The sequence below is a fragment of the Coenobita brevimanus genome, chromosome 79 (assembly GCF_032717465.1).
Source record: "Coenobita brevimanus isolate Jiangsu-jjx chromosome 79, ASM3271746v2, whole genome shotgun sequence".
Taxonomy (NCBI): domain Eukaryota; kingdom Metazoa; phylum Arthropoda; class Malacostraca; order Decapoda; family Coenobitidae; genus Coenobita; species Coenobita brevimanus.
This window is the reverse complement of record NC_137032.1, coordinates 4,956,843-4,971,110: the sequence shown is the minus strand read 5'-3', so window position 1 is coordinate 4,971,110 and position 14,268 is coordinate 4,956,843. Positions and strand designations below refer to the sequence as shown.

General features: G+C 42.2%; 1 protein-coding gene across 1 annotated transcript; it reads right to left on the bottom strand.

The window, feature by feature from the left end:
* Window positions 1-4,605: 4,605 nt before the first annotated feature.
* On the bottom strand, window positions 4,606-13,186 carry LOC145408977 (apolipoprotein D-like). Its single transcript, XM_080279552.1, has 4 exons — window positions 13,051-13,186; window positions 10,885-11,108; window positions 6,807-6,993; window positions 4,606-5,046 (listed from the first exon to the last, which is right to left on the bottom strand). Exons 1-4 carry the CDS (start codon window positions 13,174-13,176, stop codon window positions 4,822-4,824), a joined length of 762 nt encoding a protein of 253 aa, XP_080135678.1. The 5' UTR covers window positions 13,177-13,186; the 3' UTR covers window positions 4,606-4,821.
* Between the last annotated feature and the right edge of the window lie 1,082 nt (window positions 13,187-14,268).

The following is a 14,268-nucleotide window of genomic DNA, read 5'->3' as shown; positions in this document are numbered from 1 at the left end:
GTGGAAGTTGAACCCCAATTGAACCCCCTCATGGTTGGAAGAATTTTAGAGCTCAGTTCCACCAAACCTCGGACGCTTCTTTTCGCTGAGTGGTCAGAGGAGCCTGAGTGTCAATGCTAAGTCACGAAGGTCTCTCTCTCTCTCTCTCTCTCTCTCTCTCTCTCTCTCTCTCTCTCTCTCTCTCTCTCTCTCTCTTCCTTAGCTACTTATTTTGGATATGGCTGGTTAATATACTTCTCTACGTCATTTATGCAGAGTATGACCATGTTTTAAGGATTTATATAGCACAGAATAGGACAGAATGTTTAATAAGCAAGATAAATCGCTTAGGAAAGGGTGTTAGAGAGCATCTTTAACCAACGAGAATACAGGCCAAACCTAAGGCCGGTGCAGCACTATACTTCTTTCACCTTAACTTGGCCCAGATTTTCGTCCTTTTTAAGCTTCTTTCACGTAGCTCAGTGGAAGAATGAGACAATACTACCACACTAGATCCTTTTTCTTAGTACTTCTTCGTGACTGGCATCATATTTTAGCGTTAATCCAGTGTTGCAACTCAGTATTCAAGATGGAGAGATGACAAATTTAGGCCAGCTTAGAGTAATAGGACTATAGTAAGGAACTACAGATGATATTAAGAAATTGAATCATAGGAGCCTGAGAGTAATATTGTTAAAATTAGTATTGCTCTTCAATACACCTCAGGCCTGTCAGTCCCTTCACTGCGAGAGATCGTCCCTTACTTGTTGAATAATAGAGCATCGGTGTGAAAGGCTTAAGAGTGGTTGTTGACCCGCCAAAGAGGTTCTCTCTCTCTCTCTCTCTCTCTCTCTCTCTCTCTCTCTCTCTCTGTGTGTTAGAACATCATGGAAAAACAATTGGATGAAAATGCTCCAAATTTAGAGAAAAAATTGACGATCATCGAAAAAAAAAAAAAAAAAACAGTTTTCGTCGAAAAAGGTCAAGGTTAATTTCAAGGTCACGAGAAACATGAGAGGTGTATGGTACTGCTTTAGCGAAGGTATGCGCTCTCTGAAGTGCTTTTGTCTCTGTTGTTGATTATTTTTTTAGCCTTCATGACGAATTATTTTTTCTAAACATACTAAAAGAGTCCGATTGCCCCAAGGATGATATAAAAGAGACATATTTATACGAAAACTTCTGTAATCTTTTCACTTTAACTTGACCTAAAATTGACCACACCATCTTGGATACTCAGTTGTGATAATAGATTACTGTTGGATAAGGTGCTAGTCACAAAGAAGTGCTGTGGAAAGGATGTAGTACCCTAATATTGTTTTATTCCGCTACTGAGCTGTAAGAAGAGATAAGTACAAGAATATGGTGCTAGTCACAAAGAAGTGCAATGGAAAGGGTGTAGAGCAGTAATATTGTCTATCTTCCACTGAGCTGCAACAATAGATTAACAGTAGAATATGGTACTAGTCACGAGAAGTGCTATGGAAAGGATATAATATAGTACCGTCTTTTTCTGCCACTGAGCTGTAACAATAGATTAACACTAGATCATGATGCTAGTCACGAAGAAGTGCCAATGTAGAGCCGCAGTATTATTTTATCCTACCATTGAGCAACGTGAAGTAAGCCGCAACGGGACGAAAATCTTTACCTGGTTAAGGTGAACGAAATGTAAAGCACACACGTCTTAAAGTTAATCGGCAACCAGGGATGTGACCGAACAAAGGATTAATTGTAATGTAAGACGTAGTGAGTGTATGGATGAGCATTTACTACGTCTTGCACTATATTTGTAGACATGATGTTAGGTCACGTCTCCTGCATCCAATAGCGTTGAGGTCCGTGTGTCAATATACTTTATATATATATATATATATATATATATATATATATATATATATATATATATATATATATATATATATATATATATATATTGGGAGATACTTTGATCATATTCCCTCTTATTCCTGGTTGTTCAATGGTTAAGCTGTGGCTCTACATCTTTTCTCTTCCACTTCTTCGTGACTGGCACTTTATTCTAGTGTTGATTTCTTGTGACAGATGGGAATGATGGGATATGACATTACTGTGGCTTGGTATCTTTCTCATAAAAATTCCTATTGGACTTGGGTAAATAGATTCTCTCTCTCTCTCTCTCTCTCTCTCTCTCTCTCTCTCTCTCTCTCTCTCTCTCAACATCACATTTTGAATTTCTCTAACATTACCCTCATTCTCTTTTTCACAGGCCCTTTTTTTTTTTTTTTTCTTTTATCGCCCTGTCCATGTGAATCTTCCGATTATAACCAACCACTCTCTGTGTATTATATTTTCCTTACCAATGCAGCAGTTCCACATTTCACTAATATGCGGGAGCTTCAGGGCACTTAGGTTGATGCTTTTCGTTTGGTGTGATGTGGGAGGATGATTTTGTGTGGTGTGGTGTGAGAAGGTGGTGTGGTGTGGTGTGATGTGGGAGGTTAATTTTGTGTGGTGTGGTGTGCGAGGGTGGTGTTGTGTGGTGTGGTGTAGTGTGGTGGTATGATGTGGTGTGGTGTGTGGTGCGATGTAGTGTCGAGTGCCGTGTGGTGCGATGTAGTGTCGAGTGCCGTGTGGTGTGGTGAAGTGTGGTGTGGTGTGGGAGGTTGATTTTGTGTGGTGTGGTGTGAGAGGGCGGTTTTGTGTGGTGTGGTGTAGTGTAGTATGGTATTGTGTTGTGGTATGATGTGGTGTGGTGAGTGGTGCCGTGTAGTGTGGTGTGGCGTGTAGTGAAATGTGGTGTGGCATGTGGTGTGTAGTGAAATGTGGTGTGATGTGTGAGGGTGATTTTGTGTGGTGTGATGTGGTGTTATGAAGTGTGGTGGGGCATCGCTGATAAGTCACTTAGGTCTACGGGAGTAAAACATCTCGCGTCCGGAAATAGTTAATGAGAGACTGACAGCAAAGTTCCTAAGATGCTCCACACGTACAAAACACACTATAGTTTGGCCAGCACTCAGCACATCCACCACCACCACCTGTACACACCTTACCTGTAATTTAACCCAGGTGTATGTACTAGTCACCATGTGTACAGGCGGAAGTAAAAATTCTTGTACCCATCTCTGCTGGCTGAGGCAATGGAAGCTGTTACATGACCCATTTTTATGTAATAGCAATATGAAGCAGATTACTAAGGATTTTGAGAAGGATGGACACTCTATGTCGTTTGAGGAGGAATGAAGAATAAAGAAATGGGGACACCGTGCTGGCAGGGGATTGTTGGCAAGTTTTTGCCCACGACTATACTTATCAATACTACCACCACCACCATCACTCATCACCTCACCTACCTCCACTGCCACCGCTACTACTACCACTTCCACCATCACCACCACTACCACCAACACCACCACCGCTACCACCAACACCACCACCTTTCTACTGTATATCTCGACTGTTATTTATCACTGCCTTAAATGCCTACTACCTCCATTTTCAGTACCACCATCACCACCCCATACACTACCACTGTCGTTACGACCACAACTACCACACATTAACACTACCACCTCTATCACCACCACCACCATCACCATTATCAGTACCACCACCACCACACCACCACCACCACCACCTCCACCTCCACCTCACTACTACCTCTTTTACTACCACCAGTAACACGACGATCACCAATAAGACAACGACTGTTACCACAACAACTACCTTTACCACTACTTCCACCCATCACAACTACCACCATCACACTCTCAATCACAGGTACCATCACTACCACCACTACCACCCCTAAGCCGTACCATTTCGATGGGACTGGTAGGTCTGTGTGGTCTTTGTACAATCACAGTAAAAATCACACACACACACACACACACACGCACGCAAACACTTCATTTCTCCAGATTAGGTTTCATCCATTAATAAAAAAAAAGAAAAAATCAGGGCGAGTGTAGTCAGATATGCACTGAATATAACCTCAACTTTAAAGTGTTGGATTGGGCCAGTTCCGACTCGACTACGCCAACACCTGCGCACTTACCAAAATCGAGGACAGAGTTGCTGCGCAGATCAGGAAAACAGGTGTGCAGTCTTTTGCATCTGTGTACCCCTTCAGGATGATGAGCCACGTCTTGTAGTATGTTGTTGCTGGCTCCAGACGATGTTATTCAGCTTTGCTTCATCATCATCATCATCATCATCACCACCATCACCATCACCATCATCATTCTTCTTCGTCTCATCTTTTTTCTTCTCCTCCTCCTCCTTCTCCTCTTCGTCCTCCTTCTTCTCCTTCTCCTTCTTCTTCTCCTCCTCCTCCTCCTCTTCCTCCTCCTCCTCCTCCTCATCATCATCATCATCATCATCATCATCATCAAAGAATAAATTAAATAGAACCTGATATTCAAGTACTTTATATAGCCATACCAACAAATACATAAGTATATTTCCACTGTTAATAAATCTTCACAAGTTGGCTTTATTACAAGATAGGTTATTTTTTCAGGTTGGATTAATAATTTTTTTTATTATATATTGGTGTTGGTAATGACTGATGTAAACAGAGTTAAATTTATATAAAGGGGAGCTCTATGTATAAACTGGCTCCTTAATTAATCCATCATCATCATCATTCACTGGCTCTGGTATTGAGTGAGTATTAACTGACGTATTGACAGAGACACAAGTACCATCCTAAAGTCTAACGAATACATATGGGAAAAATCGAAACCATCTTAAACACACACTAGTAGAGACCGAGTTTTCACTGTATTTCGCCAGGTGTCAATTATCTTCAGGTGAGACTGGGAAGGGAGTTGTTTCTTTGCACGTGTTGCCAAATGCACTTTAGGGCGTCCCTGCATCCACCACGTGGTCGCCCATGTCCCCCGAAAACCCATCATAACCACCATTATCATCATCATCATCGTGGCTGGTGAGGGAGGCTCCGCCGAGGGGTCCAAGGTCAGAACTGCCTGCCCCGTGCTGAATGCCTTCTTGCGGACGGTTGCAGTTATACTGACGCACGGGAGTGTAATACTCCACCTTCACACCTGGCACGTTCAGTCTAGCCTGTTGGGAGGGGGGAATGTGCATTAGATATTATGGTACTCTCCTCTCTCTGCTGGGCACGTGGATTAGATATTCTCTCTCTCTCTCTCTCTCTCTCTCTCTCCACCATCACACCTGGCACGTGGAGTGGGGCCTGAAGGGGTAGGTAGGCACGTGGGACAGGTGTTGTTATGGCTAGGACAAGTACGAATCAATCTCTCTCTCTCTCTCTCTCTCTCTCTCTCTCTCTCTCTCTCTCTCTCTCTCTTTTGTTTTCATCTGACGGAACTGAACCACTCCCACAACATTAATACTAAGTCTTGACTGAGTCTCTTTGGTTACTAGTCAAATAGAATATCCAGTCTGACTACACCTGGTCAAATGTTGTCAGACTGGAACGTGCATTTAACTATACTCTTTTTACTCTAACGTGGCCTAAAATTACCGTCTCTCCACTTTGAATGCTCATTTGTAACAATAGAATCAACACTAGAATAGGATGTTAGTCACGAAGAAGTGCTGTGGAAAGGATGTAGAGCCGTAGTACTGTCTTTTTCTGCCACCGAGCTACGTGAAATAAGCTGCAAGAGGACGAAAATCTGGGCCAAGTTAGAGCAATATAGTAAGATGACTCATTTCCTTGTCATCGACTAAAGCTCATTGGATTTCATGTAACCACGACATGGAATATGAGTGTAGCAGAGAGGAAAAGTTTGAATGTAATGGAGATGAGGTGTCTGAGGAGTATGTGTGGAGTGACGCGCATGGATCGAGTGCGAAATGATGAAGTGCAAAGGCGAACTGGAGTTGTTCAAGAGATGGCTGGTAGAGTTGAGCAGAGGGTGTTGCGATGATTTGGGCATATGGAGAGAATGGATAATGAGTGATTGGTGAAAAAGATAACTAGATCTGATGTGAGAGGTGTAAGGCTGAGAGGGAGACCACGAATAGGACGGATGGACAGTGTGATGAGAGCGCTGGATGTGAAAGGGATGTCCGTTGAGCATGAAAGAGTGGCTGTGCGTGACAGAAATAAATGGAGAGAAATTGTGAATGAATAAGTGATGACGCAGCCCTGAGGGGATATTCTCCCGCATTTGGTCTGATCAGCTACTCAGGTCAGGTGCGGGTAAGGAGATGGGTCTATTATGATGTGGCAGGGGTAAACCAGCTCTGCTGTCGGGCCCTGCTGGGGATGTCACTGATTGCACTGCGCAGTTGACCCTTGTGCGGTGTGGTGCGGTGAGGATCTGTCCCTTCTCCCCTTTGGGACTAAGATGCGAATGAATGTGTTTGAATGGATGAGTAAATGGGGAGTGTGTCGTCCTGTCTCGGCTACCTCCCTTTCCTTGGGGGAAGCAGCCTAGGTATAAAGATAGATAGACGACATGGTACTGAAATTGTAGGAGTGGTCCAGTTCTCTCAGGTGAAAAGTCCTACTAAATCCACGTATTCTCTGCGTGGCCTAAATTGAGACTAAGAGGACATAATGACAAGTGATGCAGTACCGGCCACTGGTAAGGTCGATTTTTTCTCTAACTTGGCCTAAACCTGCCCTCCCTCCATCATAAATGCAGTTGTAACAAGAGACTGACACTTGAATAGGATGCTAGTCACGAAAAAGTGCTATGTAATGGGTGTAGAGCATTACTTTCTGCGCGAAATCAGTTGCGAAAGGACGAAAATCTGCACAAAGTCAAGGTGAGAACAATATAGTAATCTGCATATCTTAAAATGAGACTTAAATGTGATATACAGAATATAAGAGACATAATACTTACCATTTGTTTGAGGTTGACCTTAAGGATAGGAGTACGGGAGAGGATGATGCCGTTTTGTCTCTGCATAATGGCGATCTCTTGACACAAAAATACCCCGGCAACGTTGTCATAGTCTGTCATGTGCACCGTTAGCGGGTATTTGCCCAGGATGTCTGTGAGGGGAGAGAGAGACAGGGGAGGTGAGCAACTGGAGAGGTGGGGGAGAGAGGGAGAAGGGGAGAGAGGGAGAAGGGGTGAGAGGTCGGAGAGAACGATGGGGAGAGGGGGAGGGAGAGAAATGGGAGATGTGGGAGTGAGGGAGAGGAGGTGAGAAATGGGAGATGTGGGAGAGAGAGAGAGAGAGAGAGAGAGAGAGAGAGAGAGAGAGAGAGAGAGAAATGAAAGACAGAGGGAAAAAATATAAACTATAAGGAGAGAAGGGAGAAAGGATGAGTGAGTAGAAGACAGCTGGCCACGATGTCTGGGTGTGAGTAAGATGGGGGAGAGGGGTGAGAGATATGAGAGATGGGGGTGAGAATAAGAGATAGTAAGACGGTGACAGACTGCAGAGAGAAGGGGGACATTATCAAAGAAAGAAAGAGAAGAGAGAAAAGGGGAAAAATGAGAGAGAGAAGAGACTAGAGATGGTGTGAGAGGAGAAAGAGGAGGAAGTAAAAGGGGAGAGAAGTACTGGAAGTTACGATCGTATATTAACGATGTAAAGAATGTGAAAGTAGACACCCAAATTACTGACGGATATTTATGAATCATATGGTTACTGTACCCCCTTCACTTTAAGTTGGTCTAAAATTGCCCCCTTTCCAGTTTTTTTTTTTTTTTTAATGCAAGGAAGAAGGAACCAAAGGCCAGAAGCCGGCAAACCGTTCCTTCCAAGAAAAAACAAAAACAATACAAAAGAGAGCCAAATTCAAGAACCATTCATTTCGAGATGCCTGGACACACTGCAGTTGAAAGACTGGATATCAAGTAGGAAATACAGACTGAGGGAGACAGTTCCAGAGTTGACCTGATGCATAAGTGATAGACTGGGAGTAATGGTTAACTTTTGCATTAGAGAGCTGGACAGAAAAGGGATGAGATTTTGTTGCTAGACGGATGCTACGCACCCGTCGTAGAGGTGGAGGGATGCAAGCAGACAGTTCAGGGAACAACGACAATTGAAGTAGCGATAGAATAGAGATAAAGATGCAACAGTGCAGCAAAGAGACAGAGGTTGAAGGGAGTCAGTAAGAGGAGGAGAGTTAATGAGACGAAAAGCCTTTGATTCCACCCTATTGAGAAGAGCTCTATGTGGGGAGCCTCCCCACACATGAGAGTTGTACTCTACACAGGGGCGAATAAAAACCCTGTATAAGTCAACAACTGTGCAGGGGTAAAGAAGGTACGGAGTCGGCTTAGCACACCTAGTCTCTTGGAAGCAGATTTTACAAGAAATTCAAAACGATCTTTCCAAGATAAGTCCCGAATGAATGAAACCCCAGGCATGTTCAAGGCTGATGCAGAATTGAGCCGGATATTATTAAATATTAGTGGGCACTCCTGTGGAAGATTTTGTCAGGTTGATAGATGTAAGAACTGAGTCTTTGATGCATTAAAAACAAGATTATCTTTACCCCAGTCACAGATACGAGCCAAGTCAGACATTAGGTGTGCCATAGTCTCATCCCTTGTTTGTTGAAGTAACTGCTGAGATGAATGTTGCGGGAACCGAGTGGAAGGGTGAAGTGTGGAATCATCAGCATACGAGTGGATAGGGTTAGATGTACAGCTTAGAAGGTCATTGATGAATAATAGGAAGAGAGTTGGTGATAGGACAGAGCCCTGAGGAACACCACTGTTGATAGATCTCGAAGAGCGATGGCCGTCTATAGAACGACCAGAAAGGAAGTTAGAGATGAAGGCACAGATGGAAGGATAGAAACCGCAAGAGGGCAGCTTGGAAATTAAAGATTTATGCCAGACTCGATCGAAAACCTTTGAGATGTCAAGTGCAATAACAAAGCTTTCACCAAAGTTCCGAAAGGAGGATGACAAGGAGTTTGAAAGGTAGGTGAGAAGATCGCCAATGGAGCGTCCCTGACGGAATCCATACTGACGATTAGAAAGAAGGTTGTGATAGGAAAGATGCTTTAAAATTTTCCTCTTAAGAATAGACTTGAAAACTTTTGAGACACAGGATGTTAACGCATTTGGACGATAATTAGAGGGTTGGGAATAGTCACCCTTCTTTGGGACTGGCTGAATGAAAGCAAACTTCCAGCGAGAAGGAAAGGTACTAGTTGACAGACAAAGGCGAAAGAGTTTACCTAGGCAGGGTGTAAGCACAGAAGCACAGTTCTTGAGGACAACAGGAGGGACTTCGTCAGGCCCATATGCCTTGTTAGTATTGAGGCCTCCCTGTAAAACAACTAACTCAGTGTCAAATGGCCACCCTTTGCGGGATTGTGGTGTCTGGCAATAGATAGATAGATAGATAGATAGCAGAAAATACATCAGCTGAAGAGATTTTAATGTCAGGCATGAGGAAGTCAGAGGGGAGAAGTGATGGAGGAACAGCACCGGAATCGTCTAAGGTGGAATTGGAGGAGAAAGTCTGAGCGAAGAGATCTGTCTTATCAGTAGAAAAAATAGCTACAGTACCATCAGAGTAGAAAAGAGGAGGGAAGGATGAAGAGGTAGTGTTGTTAGAAAGTTTTTGGCAAGGTGCCAGAAGGAGCGGGAAGAATTCGAGTTGAAGAGCTGAGAGCATTTAGTACGGATGAAATTATTTTTAGCAATGCGAAGAACAGACAAACAAGATGTGATTCAGGGGTGCGTTGGCTCTGGTACCTTTTATGAGCCCTCTCCTTATTGCGGACAGCATTAGAATAATCGTGATTAAACCAAGGCTTTCTCGCATTAGTCAAAGGATATGAGAAAGGAATGTATGCTTCCATGCCGAAGAGAATAACCTTCGTAATGCGCAAGGCACACTCAGATGGCTCACGGCCATGGAAGCAATAATCATTCCAGGGAAAATCAAATAAGTACTGCCTGAGGGCCTCCCAATCTGCAGCTCCAAAGTGCCACAGACGACATTTCTTTGAAGGGTCCACAGGCCGTACCGGAGCGATAGGACAGGTTAAGGTAATAAGGTTGTGATCGGAGGAGCCCAACGGAGAAGAATGATTAACAGTGTAAGCTGAAGGATTAATTGTAAGGAAGAGGTCAAGTATGTTGGAATCTGAGCTGTGACAAGAGATTAACACTAGAATATTTTGCTAGTAACGAAGAAGCGATGTGGAAAGGATGTACAGTATAGTCTTATCTTTGTCTTTTTCAGCCACTGAGGTTCGTGAAATAAGCTGCGTAGGGACAAAATTCTGGGCCAAGTTTGAGTGAAAGGACTATAGATGCGATTACAATGTTTTTACTCTATCTTGGGTGTTAGTCACGAAGAAGTGCCATGGAAAGGATGTAGGGTCGTAGCACTGTCGTTCTCTGCTACTGAGCTACGTGAAGTTGGCTACAAAAGGACGAAAATCTGGGTCAAGTTAAGGCGAAAGAACTATAGATGTGATTGGTGTGCCTCCCTCATCACAGTGTGGAGTCAGCAAAGAGGCACATAGATCAGACACGTTATATCCTAATCACGTATTGCAAAAATTATTGTCAACTATCGGGGACTTTCTTTTCCTTTTACGATACAGATTTTCATTAATTTTATGTTAATTTAAACTTTTATTATTATTATTATTATTATTATTATTATTATTATTATTATTAGTTATTATTACTACTGGAGGAGTATCAACTTGACTGATATATAATTTGTGAAAGTGACTATAGAATCAACCTCTGTATCTGTCTGTCATATACAAGCAGACGCATTAATCCAGGAGGATGTGACCAGGAAGAAATCACCTCCACATGATAATATTATAGTAAAAAAAAATAATAATAACAAATGATGATGATGATGATAATGATAATAATGATGATGATGATGATGATGAAGAAAAAGAAGAAGAAGAAGCAGAACCAGAAGAAGACAAAGAAGAAATTTACTATATAAAAACTTGCATAAATAAATTAATACTCACTAGTTGGCCAGCTGGCCGTCATTCTGGCCATATCAATGGTGTCGGGAGTCAGCTTGGCCGTGGTGAAGACGCTGTCACTCAACCCCACCGAGTGAAGGACCCCGGATTTCTTGCTTTCCCTCAGCTGCCACGTCCCCTTCTCCTCCCCGCGGCTGATATTCCACGTCACGCACTCCTCCCGACTCTCAAAGCTCTCTACCACATACCACAGCCCCTCAAACTGCAGGATAGAATTATAAAGCTTTCAGTCCCTGTCTCCGTCACTGTACAGCATTCAGGCTCCCGCAGTCTCCATCTCTCTCTGTATGAGACCCTCACACTTCAGGATAAAACTGTAAAGCTTTCTCTGTCTTTGTCTCCGTCTCCGTCTTGCTATCTGTCTGTCTGTCTCTCTGTGCACCAAAGACCTTCAGACTGCAGGATAAAATTATGAATCTCTCTCTCTCTCTCTCTCTCTCTCTCTCTCTCTCTCACACACACAAGCTTCAAGTCCAAGCTCCCCATTCACCCTCGGCCTTGAGAGAATTTTGCCCCACCATCAAAAGATTCAACGTCTCATCTTTCCATATATCACAAACTCAAAACTGAACGAAAATTTAGAGACAACTTTTATATTCAAAGTTTACATGCCATTCTAAGTCTCTTTTAAGTTTTATATTCAAAGTATACATGCCATTCTAAGTCTCTTTGAATACCACTCACTCTCAAGCTTCAAAAAAAAAAAAAAAAAAAATGTTTTGGGTGTGCATACAAGATTTCTTATCCATACATCAGAAACTCAAAATCTGAAATGAAGGAATAAGTATAGGCAGACATAGTAGCTACTGTTTTGACATCATCATCTTCATCATCATCATCATCATATTATTATTATTAATATTATTATTACCTCCGCCAAGGAGTTCTCTTTCCTGTCCGTTTGTTTGTTTGTTGGTTGGTTGGTTTGTTAGAAAGATTACACAAACACTACTGGACGGATTTCCGCGAAACTTGGTAGAAGAATGTGCCTCCATTATATTTTGGTGCGGATCCGGATAAAGGTGCGGATCCAGGATTTTATTTTTTCACTTTCTTTAACATTGCGAGATAGGGGGTTGGCTGAGGTATGCTCTCTACTGAGTGCCATTCTAGTTATTATTATTATTATTATTATTATTATTATTATTATTATTATTATAATTATCATTATCATCATCATCATCATCATCATCATCATCATCATCATCATCACGGTTATCATCATCGCCCTCTCATATACACTATGCCCACTGACATCATCATCATCATCATCATTACTATCATTATTATCATCATCATCACCCTCTCATACACTAAGCCCACTGACATCATCATCATTATCATCATCATCATCATAATCATCATCATCATCATCATCATTACTATCATCAATATCATCACCACCACCCTCTCTTATACACTAAGCCCACTGACATCATCATCATCATCATCATCACTCGCACTTACAGTATACATACTGCCCACATCTTTGAGGCTTACGTATCAAATTGAATATCTTCACCTTTCCTCAAACTGACTGAATTACACACACACACACACACACACACACACACACACACACACACACACACACACACACACACACACAAGCTCTAGGAGATATGAGTAATTTCTTGGGACGAGATCACTCAGTGTGACCTCAGGAATAGCGAACTGAATAGAGAAGCTGCCAGAGATCGAGCAGCGTGGAGAGCCGCAATTAAGTGATCAAGGCCGACGCATGCATGCTTGCTGGGGCCTTTATGCCTACGAGTCCCTTAAAAACAAAGTACAATTAACTCTCTCAAACCCGTGTTCTTGTCGGGAGAAACTGATCCCTAACATCTCATCTTTAGCGATTTATTTTTGGAGATGGCTGGTTAATATCCTTTTGTACGTTGGTTATTCAGAGCATGGCAATGTTTGAAGGCTTTGTATAACACAGAATATGAGAGTAAGATGTAAAAAGCAAAATAAATCGCTTAAGAAAAGGTGTTAGGGAGCTTCTACGGGCCTCAGGCTATGCAGAGTATGGCAGTGTTTGAAGGATTTACATAACACAGAATATGAGAGTAAGGTGTAATAAGGAAAATAAATCGCTTAAGAAAAAGTGTTAGGGAGCTTCCACGGGCCTCAGTCCTTACCCTTTCCATGTTGAAGTCTTTAACGGAGGGCACAGAAGGACAGTCCCCAAGGAAGGCCTCGTGTGCTTGTGCTGATGCCACTAACACCACCACCACCACCACACCTGCCAACCCACGACCCAGCATCTTGAAGCAGGTGCTGTGGATGATAATAATGATAATAAATAATAATAATGATAATAATAATAATAATAATTATAATAATAAAACAATTTTGATGTGTGCTAAAGATATAAAGTTTTCTTGTTGTACTTCGTCTCGAATGCACTGGCTACTTAAAACGCATTCTTATTGTTATCACCATCCTATTTTTCACTATCACCTTCACCACCACCATCATCATCATCATCATCATCATCACCAGTTTTCTCGAATCAACAAACGACTTATCTTAAATAATACTGTGTGCCATAGAGAGTAATAGACCTGTAATATTGTAAATCTTCATGTTTGTTCTATCCTATTAAAATAAATAAATAAATAAAGGTCCCTTATCTCTTTCGGTTCGGTTGATGGCCAAGTGTTGTCAGATTGGAGGGTCGATTTCGCTATATAATACATTTTTTACTCTAACATGACCTAAAATTACCACCTCTCCATCTTGAATACTGAACTGTGGCAAGGAAAGAACACTAGCATACGATGCTATTCACGAAGAAGTGCTACGGAAAGGATATAGAGCTGTAGTATCGTCTTATTTTGCCATTAAGCTTCGTGAAATAAGCTGCATGGGGACAAAGATTTGGGCCAAGTTAAGGTGAGATGTCTGTAGTATTCAAGGCGACTTTTCATACCTTCTAACTAAAGGCTCATAGAATTTCACGCTGCCCCAGTTCCGTCAGATGAAAGTAGACTGACGTTAGAAACACAGTATTATCACCAACATCCTAATTCTCATCATGCTCACCTCAACACAAAGCCACAAATCTTGTGTGTTGCTGGGAGTTGTGTTTATCTTACTTCATCATGAATATGCAGGTTACTGGAAATATCATAAATGTCATCTTCATCCTGTTTCTTTCTAATTCAGGAGGGAACGAGCGAGAACAATTCAGGCATGGAAAACGCAAAACACAAAACAATGGGCATTAACAGCCTGCGCAGTGAAATATATAACTGGCACAAAATGCCTGTTAAAAACTGATGACTGTTCCAGGTCATGCTGTGGTGCTGGTTGTTTAAATAACAGGGAACCATTAACTCCATTAGTGCTGTAGC